Source organism: Notolepis coatsorum (genome assembly GCF_963971535.1).
Source record: "Notolepis coatsorum genome assembly, chromosome: 17".
Classification (NCBI taxonomy): Eukaryota; Metazoa; Chordata; class Actinopteri; order Aulopiformes; family Paralepididae; genus Notolepis; species Notolepis coatsorum.
The window spans coordinates 84,824,836-84,838,159 of NC_140181.1; the positions used below are offsets into that span (position 1 = coordinate 84,824,836).

A 13,324-nucleotide genomic window follows, 5' to 3' on the forward strand; every position below is an offset into this window, starting at 1 on the left:
TCGTCCTTGAAGAGTCTATTCTAATGATCTTTCGGTGTGTTCTATTGTCCCTTTGCTGTTATGTCCAATAGTGGTCAGGCCTGGTCGTTAGCCTGAAACCTCCTCGTGTTAGCCGAAGCTACTGTAATGATGATGTGGCATTCTCCCTTCCCCCCCCCCCTCCGTGGTGGAGGAGGAAGAGTCTCTCCTGGTTCCTTCCCTCTTAGTCTCAGTCAGATTTTAGTCTGCCCTACCCGGAAACCACTGTCAGCTTTATAGGATCTTCGTCATAGAAACGATAGCCCCGCCCCTCTTCCGGTTGTCAGGCGACGCGCTGTCATGACAACCGCGTTTAACCTTTACACACACTTCAAAACGTTTCTCTACTGTTGCATTAAAGAGGTCACCCCTCTCCCTCGCTCTGGGCCTACAGTACACTCGCTCTTATCTGTGTTCTTCCAAGGAATGCAAAACAAAACACCCTCGCTGGCAGTGTATTCAATCCACTGGTCACCGTTCTATCACCGTCTTCCATGCACCTTTCGATCTACCATTTTAGCTGTGGTCCCCCCAATCTATACATCACATACATTGAAAAAGCACCCCAAATCCCTCAATAGCTAACAATGATTTATCTTTTTATTACCACAGCTAACAAGGATTTCTCTTTTTATTGCCATGCAACAAGGATTTCTCTTTTTATTACCACATCTAACAAGGATTTCTCTTTTTATTGCCATATAACAAGGATTTATCTTTTTATTGCCATAGCTAACAAGGATTTCTCTTTTTATTACCACAGCTAACAAGGATTTCTCTTTTTATTGCCATAGTTAACAAGGATTTCTCTTTTTATTTACCATAGCTAACAAGGATTTCTCTTTTTATTGCATATAGCTAACAAGGATTTCTCTTTTTATTACCAGCTAACAAGGATTTCTCTTTTTATTACCATAGCTAACAAGGATTTGTCTTTTTATTGCCATAGCTAACAAGGATATATATTTTTATTACCACCAATAACAAGGATTTATTTGTATTACCACCGCTAACAAGGATTTATCTCTCTGTTTACTTCCCAGGACTAATAACTCTGAGGACTATACAGTGGAACAGTCGAGTGGTTTGAAGTTGGACAACATTAGTAAGGTGTCTGGGAAGGAGCTCCTTAGAGATTCTCAGTACATGGTAAGGGATTGTCTATGGGGGAATGTAGGTGTGTGAATTATGCTCCCCCTTGTCAGGGATGTTGGAACTTTAAATCGGCAGGGGGTGCTGCCTTTCTGAGATTTTCTTTTTCAGAACGTGATTTACAATGTCCTTTTAAATGAAAATGACGTGAGATGGAGTGGGACGTACATTGTTCAGAACGGCTTTGAAATAGCCTACTATATGTGAATTCTAATGTATTTTTTTTTGTATTGTATTTATCAAAATGACAACGTGGCAGGGAGGCGAGTGAGAGGAACGTTCGTTGTTTAGAATGGCTATAAAAACAAACATCACTTCTGAATACCTCACTCATAACAATGAATTCACACGCTCGCTCGGCGCGCTCTTTTGCATTTTGTAGGCTATTTGGTTTTCGTATTATGTTTCCACTCCAGTGTTAATTTTGTTGACTAAATTGATGACGAAAGATGTTTGTCAACGAAGGTTTTTTTCATGACGACAACGAGACGTGACGTCACGTTATTGAATACCATGTGACGCTAACGAGACTAAATAGTTTATTAAATATCGTTGACCACAACTGAGCACACAAAAATGTAATTTACAAAAACCAGGACGAAATTTCTCTTCATGTATGTTGATATTGTTGACTAAAACAAGACAAGACAAACTAATTATAACTTTTCTTAATGCCATCGTCTTGACAGAACAGTGTGACGGCTGACGGGAGCTCTGTGTTATTAGCATTAGCCTGGAGCTATTTGAAAAGCTAGTTTTAGCTGAACGTTACCTTGGCTAAAGTTGGGACTATTCATAATCCAGCTGCAGACCTGCAAGCAAAGTACAGCAAGTTGGCAAAGGAGTATTCCAAGGTAAATCACTTATTCACCACATTGTTTGTATTTCCATCTAGCTCGCGTTAGCTAGTGGCTAACCTAGCTCACGCTAACGTGGCTAACTGATCGAACTCTCGCACACACGTAATGACATAATGCAGACAGCCATACCGGTGACAATGTTTAGCTTTTAGTGCCAAATGATAAGAGTCTGAGGCGGAGTCTCAAAAGAGAATGTTGAATATTTATTTTGCATAAAAAATCACAACAGATCCTCTGCTAGGAGCTAACTGAACCGGAGCCTTCTGGATAGGAAGTGCGCAACAACGTTTAACGTCCGTGTGGAACCAATGTACCAACAACCATTCCGTGGGTGAACTCATTGAGCTTAGTTGTCAATTAATGATACTAATACTAATCTATACAATCACCTGTTGTTGAATAAATACCATTACTTTCTAGTTATTACTAAAAAACAGTATATATAAAACAGTAGCTGTAAAAATCAAAAGAAAAAAAGTTTTATAATTTATATAATATAATTTTTTTTTATGTATGCACTGGTATCGGATCAGTATAACCAGACCTAGACCACCTCTAACTCTAACCCCTAACCAGACCTAGACCACCTCTAACTTTAACTCCTAAGTTAGGGTTGTGACTTAGAAGTGGTCTAGGTCCGGATAGGGGTTAAGACAGTAGCATTTACATTTACATTTACATTTAGTCATTTAGCTGACGCTTTTATCCAAAGCGACTTACAAGTTCTGTGCGACAAGACAGCAAGAAGGGTATAACTATCAGCTGAGTAACAATGTTCATCAAAGTGTTGCGTGTTACAGTGTAGGTTAGTTTATTAGGTCAAGTGCATGACATTAAGGTTAGTCGGGGTTAGATTTTTTTTTTTTTTTTTTTATCATTTCAGATAATTGTTGAAGAAGTGAGTCTTTAGTCGACGGCGAAAGATTGGACGGGATTCGGCTGTCCTAGTAGCGGCTCGTGGATGCTTCGCCACTAGGGGCGCTATACCAAACATTTTGCAAACATGTACAGTACCACGCAACCGACTCATGGCAAGACGTGAGCGATTCGACTCACGCTCACGGCAATGAATCGGCTCTTATGAACGAGTCGCTCAGCTGTTACTACAACAGCACACAACCAGTCAAATAAAGTATAGTCTAATTCACAACTTGAAACACAATATATAAATAGAAAAGTTAGAAACAAAACTCGCTCCGTCTCCAAACACACGCAGATCTCTCCCTCTCTCCTTCTCTCTCTCACACACAGCGCGACGTGGAATCGATTCGTTACACAATCAGACTTATTATATACCAAGAATAACTTCAGTATGAGTACAGGGCTGTACACATATTTTGCATATTGTTAAACGAGCCAAGGCTAGCTATTAAACTATCGATATGAATCGAAAATCTGGGACCCTGATGTAAACAAGACAAACGTCTTTCTCTGGTCTGCATCCCCTTAACAATTGTGTGTATTGAGCCGTACTGTATTGTACCCATTCTGCAATCTGTTAATAAAGTTCTCATTCATTCATTCATTCAAACATAGACGATATTGAACAAGCCATAATCCACGTATTTTCAATCCAAAAGCGAGAGAGAGAGAGAGAGAGAGAGAGAGAGAGAGAGAGAGAGAGAGAGACTCACTGTTTAGTTGACACGTCCAGGGCAGGAGGGCTTGCCTTGATAAAGTAGTGTACACTGTTGATGTATTCCAGACCACTGTCCACTGTGTCCAGACTGCATCCGCCATATAGCTTGTTAGCCAAGTGTTAGCTTGTTAGCAGTTAGCAGCACCACACAACACAAGTACTTCATTCCTTTGTCCATTTCCGCTCGAACAGACTGCAAACTACCTGGCGTTCTATCGCCATGCTCTAAGACAAACTCTAACCTTAACCAACTTTGAAAGAGTGCCTAAGCTTAACAGTCTAAAGAACTTGCAGTCACGGCACGCTCTAAGACAAACAGCTGCCTGCATCTCACAACAACACAACTATCTCTACCACCAACGGACCAACCTAGGAATAAGCTAGAATTGGAACATTAGAAATTGGATTCGGCCAATCAGAGATCGTCTCTGTGAAATTCTGCTACGGAAAAAAATACTGGCGTCGGCCAATCAGAGAGCGTCTCCGCGAAATGCGGCTACAGAAATTCTTGACGCTACTGGCTAGACCGCTTCAAATCGCGCCCGGATTCCAACATAATAGTCATATTTCAACGCACAACGCGTTATGCACTGATTGGCTGTGACGGATACAGCGATCAAACTGTGACGCGCACTCAGAGCGCTATCGCGTCTAGCCCGGGCCGAGAAATACAAAAAAATAAAAAAATAAAAAAAACGTGAGTCACTTCCTGCTCAGGAAAACTAGTGTTTTTTATTTTAGATAATAACGTTATATTGTGCATTGGAAATACAAACATACTTAAAATGAGTAAATATTATTCATTTTAAACATGTTTATATTATTTATAGGGCTATAAAACAAAAAACTAAAAAGTTTTATTTTCTTCTTCTCTGATTTAACAGCAGGTGGGGTGGCGCCCGTGCGCCCCTAGTGGCAGAGCCGCCACTGGGTTAAGAGTTGGTCTAGCCCTTTACATCCATCTATCTAAATAATAATAATAAATTATAATGAATGCTTAACTACCCCTAAGTTACCCTAACCAGACCTAGACCACCTCTAACTCTAACCACTAACCAGACCTCTTCCATGTGGCACTTTAACACTGACCTCAGAATGTGATTTTATATAATGTTTTTATGCAAGCGATTGCAATCAGTGTGTACTACTACTAGTACTACTGTGTGTTCTGTTTACTTAGTTTACAGTATCCTGTTATAGAATAAACCGCTGCCAGACACAGCAGAGAGAGAGAGGACAGACATGACAGAGAGGACAGACACAGCAGAGATAGGACAGACATGGCAGAGAGAAAGGAAAGACACAGCAAAGAGAAGACAGACAGAGTTCAGCGTCGTCTCTCTGGTCAGAAACAACATCACCACATCCGTAATGCTCTCTTTGATGCATACATTGGACCATGTCTACACCAACATATACTGTAGGAGCAACAATACATTGGACCATGTCTACACCAACATATACTGTAGGAGCAACAATACATTGGACCATGTCTACACCAACATATACTGTAGGAGCAACAATACATTGGACCATGTCTACACCAATATACTTCCTGTGTATCACTTGTGCCGCCGACTCAGATTCCCCTAGGTTAAAAAATAAATACGCAATTTAAATCAGAAAATGTTCCATGTTGACTATTTCTGACTTTCTGAAGTATTTTTTCCATTAAAGGGGCTATGTACTGCTATTCCTAGCACTATTTGGGCAACTTTACACAATTCCTGTTAGTCTATTGAAGACATCTGTAAGGTTCTTTTTAAAAAAATGCATTGTTTTATATTTCTAATCAAGTACTCAAAACCATCATTTTCCAGCTTCAAGATTTCAGGCTGTTATGGCCTGGCTCCGCCCATAAGCACTTTGAGTGACAGTCAGCCCACACAGTCTGCTACTGGTAGACTGAGAGAGATAGAGAGAGAGAGAGAGATAGGGGGGGTGGGAGAGAGAGAGAGAGAGAGAGAGAGAGAGAGAGAGAGAGAGAGAGAGAGAGAGAGAGAGAGAGAGAGAGGGGGTGTCGTGTATTCTTGGTGAACTGATCTGGTCATTTATTTACCATCGCCATCACGTACGTTAACTCTCCCGTTACCTTGAACTCCCCTCCTACACATAGCCCCCAGCCCCATTCCTATTGGCCGGGCACTCACCTTACTTCCTGTTCATCATACCAATAGACCCGGCCCATATAGATGGTCTAAACTAGGATAACACCACATCTCCCCTTTCTCGAGAACAAAGGGTAGACTGCCTTTGTCTCATCAAACCTTAGAGGATTATTCTGCCTCTTGTGTAGAAAGGTCTGTCCCTGTTTAACCCTGTAACACAAACATTATTATTCATAGTGCCTTATACTAGACCCATAGCATTTACATTTTACATACCATATTTACATAACATTTAATTTGTCTTATTATACATCCTTTTTTTTTCTTTTTTTTTTTTTTTTTACAATTTAAGATCCCCTTTCCCCCCCCCAGTTCACAGGTCAAGCCTATTAGGTTTCACTACAGTTCTCCCAGACCGGGTTTTGAGAGTGAGAGTCCCTTTAGGTGCAGCTTGGGGTACCACACCCGGTGACATGGGAGCCTGCTCAGGAGTTGGCTCAGCCTGCTCAAGAGTTGGCTCTGGCGTTTGGTGCTGTAGTGGGGAACCTCTGTCCTGCTCAGATGTCTGAAGAGGTATCAGGTGCAGGCGGTTGCGTCTCACCACCCCCTGAGGTAGATCCACCAAGTATGACCTTGGAGTGGAGTGCTTCTGGAGCACTGTCCCAGACTCTTCAGCGTCAGTGACCCATACTTGTTCTCCTGGTGACAAGTCACTGAGAGCTTTGGCACGGTGACGTCTGTTGTAATTTTCAGCATCCGCCACGCCTCTCTTCTCCTCCTTCCGAGCGAACGCACTGCAGTCCGGCAGCGCAGGAACCAGCTGGGAGGGAATGGTCGGCACAGTGGTGCGGAGACGTCGGCCCATGAGAAGTTGAGCCGGGCTGTAACCACTCTGGAGAGGTGTGGCTCTGTAGGCGAGTAGAGCCAGATAAGGATCTCCAGCCTTTTTCAGCAGATTTTTCACTGTCTGGACTGCGCGTTCCGCTTCGCCATTACTTTGAGGAAACCTCGGGCTGCTGGTGACATGCCTGAATCCATATGTAGCTGCAAAGGACGCGAAGGCCTGTCCAGAAAACTGTGGCCCATTATCTGACATCAGGACTTCTGGAATGCCATGGCGGGCGAAGATTGAGCTGAGGTGAACGATGATGTCGGTGGACCTGGTGTGAGATAATAGTGCAATCTCAACATACCTGGAGAAGTAGTCGACAACGAGCAGGTATGTCTTGCTTCCCAAGACAAACAGATCTGCCCCCAACTTCTGCCATGGTCTTTCAGGGCGTTCAGACACCATGAGTGGCTCTCTGTGGTTATGGCGCTCTTGTATGCATGTCCTGCAGTTGAGTACCATGTTATTTATCTGCTGCCCGAGTCCTGGCCACCACACGGACTGATGAGCGCACGCTTTACATTTCACCACGCCTTGGTGTCCCTCATGAATTTTGGCCAGCACATCATTTTGCATTGTTGCTGGTATTACAAGCCGTGCTCCTTTCAATAGTAATCCATTTTCCACTGTGAGTGTATCTCGCTCTGGCCAGTAGTTTTTCAACAGCGGTTCCTCTTTTACATGCGCTGGCCATCCTTCTGTGCACAGTGTTATAATACGTGAGCAAACACTGTCAGCTTTCAGCTGTTATTTCAGGTTTTCCATGTATGAGGCACTGACAGGTAGACTCTCGAGAACAAAGTCCACGTATATGTTGGTGCTCTCCATCAGCTCTTTATCTCCTGCAGACATGCGTGACTCCACAGGTGCACGCGACAGCATGTCTGCTGTCCAAAGTGACTTTCCTGGTACATGCACAATGGAGTATGAGTAGCGCATGAGCCTCATTCTGAAGCGCTGGATTCTTGGCGGCAGCAGATCCAGTGCTTGGGCTCCAAGTAGACTGAGTAGGGGTTTGTGGTTGGTCTCCAGGCAGAAATGTTTCCCTATGAGGTAATCCCGGAACCTTTCACAGGCCCATGTGAGGGCTAGCGCCTCCTTCTCTACCTGTGCGTAACGCTGCTCAGTTGGATTGAGCGAGCGTGATGCATACGCCACAGGCTTCCATCCCTCCTCCTCTCTCTGGAGAAGAACGCCTCCCAATCCATATGATGATGCATCAGCTGACACTTTAGTGTCTCTGTTCGGGTCATACATAGCCAGCACAGGAGCAGAACACAGTGCCTTCTTCAGTGCTTCAAACGCCATAGCCTGGTCCACGTCCCAGACCCAACAATTTCTCTTTGAGAGGAGGTCACAAAGCGGCTTATCAGTCTCGGCCAGCTGGGGGATGAACTTTCCCAGCTGATTGACCATGCCGAGAAAACTCCTCAATTCAGTAACGTTCGTAGGCTCCGCCAACTCTGTGATGGCCTCTGTTTTCCTCGGGTCAGGGCGGATGCCCTCCGATGTGATGATGTGACCCAGGAAAAGCATTTCACTCTTGGAGAACTCACATTTGTCCACATTCAGGGTGAGGCCAGCTTTTTCCACTCTTTGTAGCACAGCATGGAGTCGAGCATCATGCTCTTCCTGGTCCCGCCCCCACACTAATAGATCATCAATGTGGGAGAGAGAGAGAGAGAGAGAGCTTCTTCCAGAGCGAAACCCGACACCTCTGCAGTGCACACACTCCAGAGGGAGTGCCGCGTGTGCCGCGCAGCAGGTCCCCCCCCCCCCCCCCCCCCAAGTGCCCCCTCTCTCTCCATCTCTCTCTCCCTCTCTCCCTCCAGAGCGCACGCAGAGGTGCCGGGCCCCACTCCGCCTCGCAGCATGAGGAAGTGGCTTCCACTCGCTGTCTAGTCTAGGTAGAATGGGGGCGGGCATTAGCTCCAACCACAGAGCCAATCGCATCACTGTGCGCTACCCAGCGGCCGTATGGCGTATATCAGCCGTTCAAATCAAAATGGCCTGATTTACTGGAGGAGGAAAGGGGCTGAGCTGAATCAGAGCAATCCGCCAATATGGTATTTAGACACTAAAACACATTGATACGAACTCCTATTACTATAATACAATGCTAGAGACTGAAAAATGACATTTATAGTACATGTCACCTTTAACTAAAAATAGACAAAAATGTCATCCGTTTTCGTCGACTAAATCTAGACTAAAACAAAAAAGACAAAATTGAGACAAAAACTGACTAAGACTAAAATGCTCAGACATTTAGTTGACTAAAACTGACTAAACGAAAAATAAATGAAGATGACTAAATATGATGAAAACGAAAAAAGAGCACTTGACACATGACGAAGACTAAAACTAAAATCCACTCTGATGAAATAAAGCACCATCAGTCTCATGACTGAAAGTGGACCTTCGCTCAGTTGTACGTGTAATGAACTCTTTCATCAGAGTGGAATCATCAATGTCATCCAAAATGTCATGGTGAACATTCATTATTGCTACGTGGGTGAGTCTCTCTGTTTACATGCGGCGGTTGTTCAAATGTGTTAGAAATAATCCATGACCGATTTTCCTCTCTTTACCGCACGTTAAACAAATTCCATGTGTTTTGGACGTCAGTCGCTTCTTCTGGTCTATACCCAATTCAACAGATCCGAGGGTGGCGCGCCGTCTGTCAAACAAGCTGCAGCACATCTGGTTGTGTTCCAAAACATCACAGATTCTCCACATCTCTACACGAACATCTCTCCTTATTATTATTTTTTTTAAACAGCTTTCAAGAGGAGACTACGCAACCTGTTCTAACGCCACGGGCAACCCATTTAAGATCGCTGTGAAGGTGGAACGAAAGGTTATCCTATAACATAGTTATATGAATACTGGCTGAGCGTCTCGCTCTTCGCCATTATGAGATATCTCTTATCTCCTAGCACCTACTGTGCTCACAAACAAACAATTGCACTCACATGCACGTGACCAGGCCACGCCCCCGCGGTCTACTATATGACGCCGGACATGGTCACACTCAACCAAGGGACCTCAGGGCGCTAAGAGCGAGATGCTCAGCCAGTATTCATATAACTAGGTTATAGGATAACCTTTCGTTATATATCATACTGGCCATCGCGTCTCGCCATTATGAGATATGGGGCAGAGCAGACGCGTGGCCCGACAAGTGTACCCCCTGAGGGCCCGTAAGCCCCAACCAGGGAGGAGGGGAGTCCCGTCCACCCGCCCGTCCTAACGAAGGGGGGGGAGGCAGTCAACTCCACCAAAGTGCGAAAAAGGGGGAACCAGAGACCCCTGAAAACGCACAGCACAGGCGGGACCACGTGTGACACATCACCCCGTGGCACACACCTACACACCCCTGCTAGCCCACCAAATGGCGGGACGCAGGAGAGGTCCCAGACCTCAGAACCGCGTGGGAGACAGAACCCCCAGTCATGTCCACGAGGTAAAACTTAACGAAGGGACCCGGGGAGGAGACCGAGGCCCCCCCTAACAGGGCAGCAGCTCGAGGGGGGACCTGTCCAGCCAACGTGCAGCAAAAGGCAACGCCCCCGCACAACCAATGTGACAGGTGCTGCTTGGACAGCGCCTCACCCGCGCAAGGGCCACCGTAACAAACAAACAGTTGAACGGAAGCCCTGAGAGCCCGAGTCCTGAGGTAAACCCCCAAGCACGGACAGGACACGACAGGTGAAGGCCCGCCTCCAACTCACCAGCGTGAGGAGGTGGACGAACGCCTGAACCACAATATCCCTGGAGCGAAGGAGCTCCGGATATTCTTTGGCACGAAGACTGGATTAGGCCTCAGAGTCGCACCGCTATCGGCCGAATAGACAGGCACTCGCACCGAGAGAGCACACAGCTCACCCACGCGTTTAGCGGAGGTGATGGCCAAAAAGAACGCGGTCTTCAAGAACAGCAGATCCAATGGCGCCTGCTCAAGAGGCTCAAACGGGGCCTCCGACAACCGGCCCAGGACCAGTTGGAGGTCCCACTCGGAGACAGAGAACGTTCCACAGGCTTGAGACGCCGAGCGCCAAGCAGGAATGTTCCACGAGAGGGTGGCTGAACAATGTTCCGCCCCCACACTCGACCATACGCCACTCCCCAGCGTAAGCCGCGGTAGAGGACGGAGCGCGCGTGTACCGGATAGCGTTAACCACAGAATAGTCAAGACGCATCCCCACCAGATTCACACTGTCAGCAGCCAAGCCTAGAGGCTGCCCCAGAACAGGAGGCAGAACAGAGTTCCACGTGCCTGAGAGAGGGCCCGCGGTGACCACGGAACAGGCCACGGCGGGGCCACCAAGAGCTGAATCAGGGCCGGGGACCACACAGCTGAGCCCCGGCCCGGCACGACCAGGACCAAGTCCCGCACTCCCGATGTACCCGCCCCAACAGCTGAGCTATCGGGTGTAAGGGGGGCAATGCGTACAGAATCCCGGACGGCCACGGAATCGGTCCCAGACCTGCCCGACTATGTCTGGACACCATTTTTGACAGAAAAAACAGCAATTCGAACAATGTTGCTAGTCGCTGCTAATTCTATACCGCAGCGGTATAGGCTTTAACAGCCCACCAGCCACCTGCCGGCCCGACTCGCCTCATGGCGTCGGCCGGGCGGGACACCGTTCCACCATGTCAGAGGCAAAGGACTGATGCCACCTGCTTCACAAGCACGGAGCACCAGTGGTGGCTGCAGACAAAAGACTACTAATGGTGAAGCACTGCCTCACTAGTAGGCATGCAGCAACCTCCACTGTGGTGTGCACCCATGAAGGGGTAAATGAATAAATGAACGAAAACTCCACTAACACACTGCAGAATGGGCTAGCCCATACACACAATTGTTAAGGGGATGCAGACCAGAGAAAACACCAGTCCCGCACACAATTCATAGATTCACAAAAAGCACACCAGCCCTGAGCCTCAGCCCATCCACCCATGAAAATGGTAAACAAGCCCCCGTTAAACCCCCAACACCGATTGACCGTCAGCATGAATGGTTAAGAGGGAAGACCTTCTAGTAAAGACAGCCCTCTGCGGGGAACAAAGAACGGAGACCCAGCATTGTAGCATTAGCATTAGCCACGCGCACTAGAATAGTTGGGAAAACACTCAAAACAGAGTCATGACGACCATGTTTTCCCAAATATCCTGCCCCTCGCGCCAATACATCACATGGCTCACGGGACAACCAGAAGTATTACTCATGCTAGTATCAATGCCTGACAACGCAGGACTACCTGTGCGCGACGTAGCTCGACTGCTAACCGTCGCGCGATGTCCCTCGATCCGCTGTCACGAGATGAGGAACCCCAGGACAGGCCCGATGCGCTGTTAGGATGTGCCGAGAAGATTCCAGGGGCTGGTGAACCTCCGGCGAAAACCCAACATTGTGTAATTTCTCCCTGCGTTTCATAACAACTAGTTCACGGAGTGCACTGCAACGTCCGTGTTGGAAACAAAAAAAGAGGAAGGTAGAGTGTGACCAACCATGTCCGGCGTCATATAGTAGACCGTGGGGGCGTGGACTGGTCACGTGCATGTGAGTGCAATTGTTTGTTCGTGAGCACAGTAGGTGCTAGGAGATAAGAGATATCTCATAATGGCGAAGAGCGAGACGCGATGGCCAGTATGATATATAACAGGCTTCCGTTGCGCACTTCCAACCTCCCTAGTCTAATGTCTAATATGTCTTCGCCCACATGTCACTTTACTGTTATGATAACATAACGATTATTCCGTATGATTGTCTACACAGTGTAATGGTGAAGTGCTTTGAGCAGGAGAAATGTATAACTTATAATGTTACAGTAATATAAAAAGACGTTTTGTGCAGTAGCTGAAGCTGCCACTAGGGGGTGCTGCCGCACCCCCTTCCAAAGTGCCTGCCCCTTGTGCATTTTTTTGTCACATATAATATACATGTACATTACAGTGAAATGCTTGGTTCTGTATGAGCCCCCTACGATTGTGCTTCATACAGTAAAAAAAAAGTTAAAAGAATAAAGACAGAACACTCTTTTTTTATAATCTTTTTATTAGCATCATCACTTTACACGTTACAACAGGTTGCAGTATGAGGGTCGACATTATAAGGTTTGCTCACACTCTACAACATGTTGTCCATGATTGGACTATTCCCATTTATCCCCCCCCCCCCCCCTTTGCTATCCCTTATAAAGTTAATGTGTCAGGTTTGCTTTAAATTAAAGCATACACCCACCCGCCAGACAAAAAACAATAATAATAACAACGGATGTATACACTTACGTACATACATGCATACACACATGCAAAAAGAAATTTAATTCAATTAAAAGAAATAATAATACAATTTAAAAAAAAACTGTAATATATAATATAAGTAGTAGTACTCTCCATTTTGGTAGCATGTTTTCCAAATAGTTATAAAATTAAGAATATAAAGTGAATTTAACACCCTCAGTAAGACCACCACAATGCCATCTCCCCAGCCATGTGTGGTCCAGCAGTGTCAGAAAGGTAGGTTGGGGAAGAAAATGAAGGGGGTCATGGGGTCAGAAGGAGAAGGGACTTAAGTCATATGGGTTTTGAAATTAAGTAGGAAGGGCTGCCATGTTTTGTAAAAAGTATTTGTGTGGCCTTGTGTTGT

The 13,324-nt window shown here is 46.0% G+C and overlaps 1 protein-coding gene across 2 annotated transcripts in view; it reads left to right on the forward strand.

Moving 5' to 3' along the window:
• LOC311243756 (protein SSUH2 homolog) overlaps window positions 1–13,324 on the forward strand; it is a 40,190-nt gene that overhangs the window by 23,375 nt on the left and 3,491 nt on the right. For both annotated transcript variants that reach the window (XM_084333097.1, XM_084333098.1), the window contains one exon: window positions 1,062–1,167. In XM_084333097.1, coding sequence (XP_084189223.1) covers window positions 1,062–1,167 — 106 coding nt within the window. The remainder of the gene's footprint in view (window positions 1–1,061; window positions 1,168–13,324) is intronic.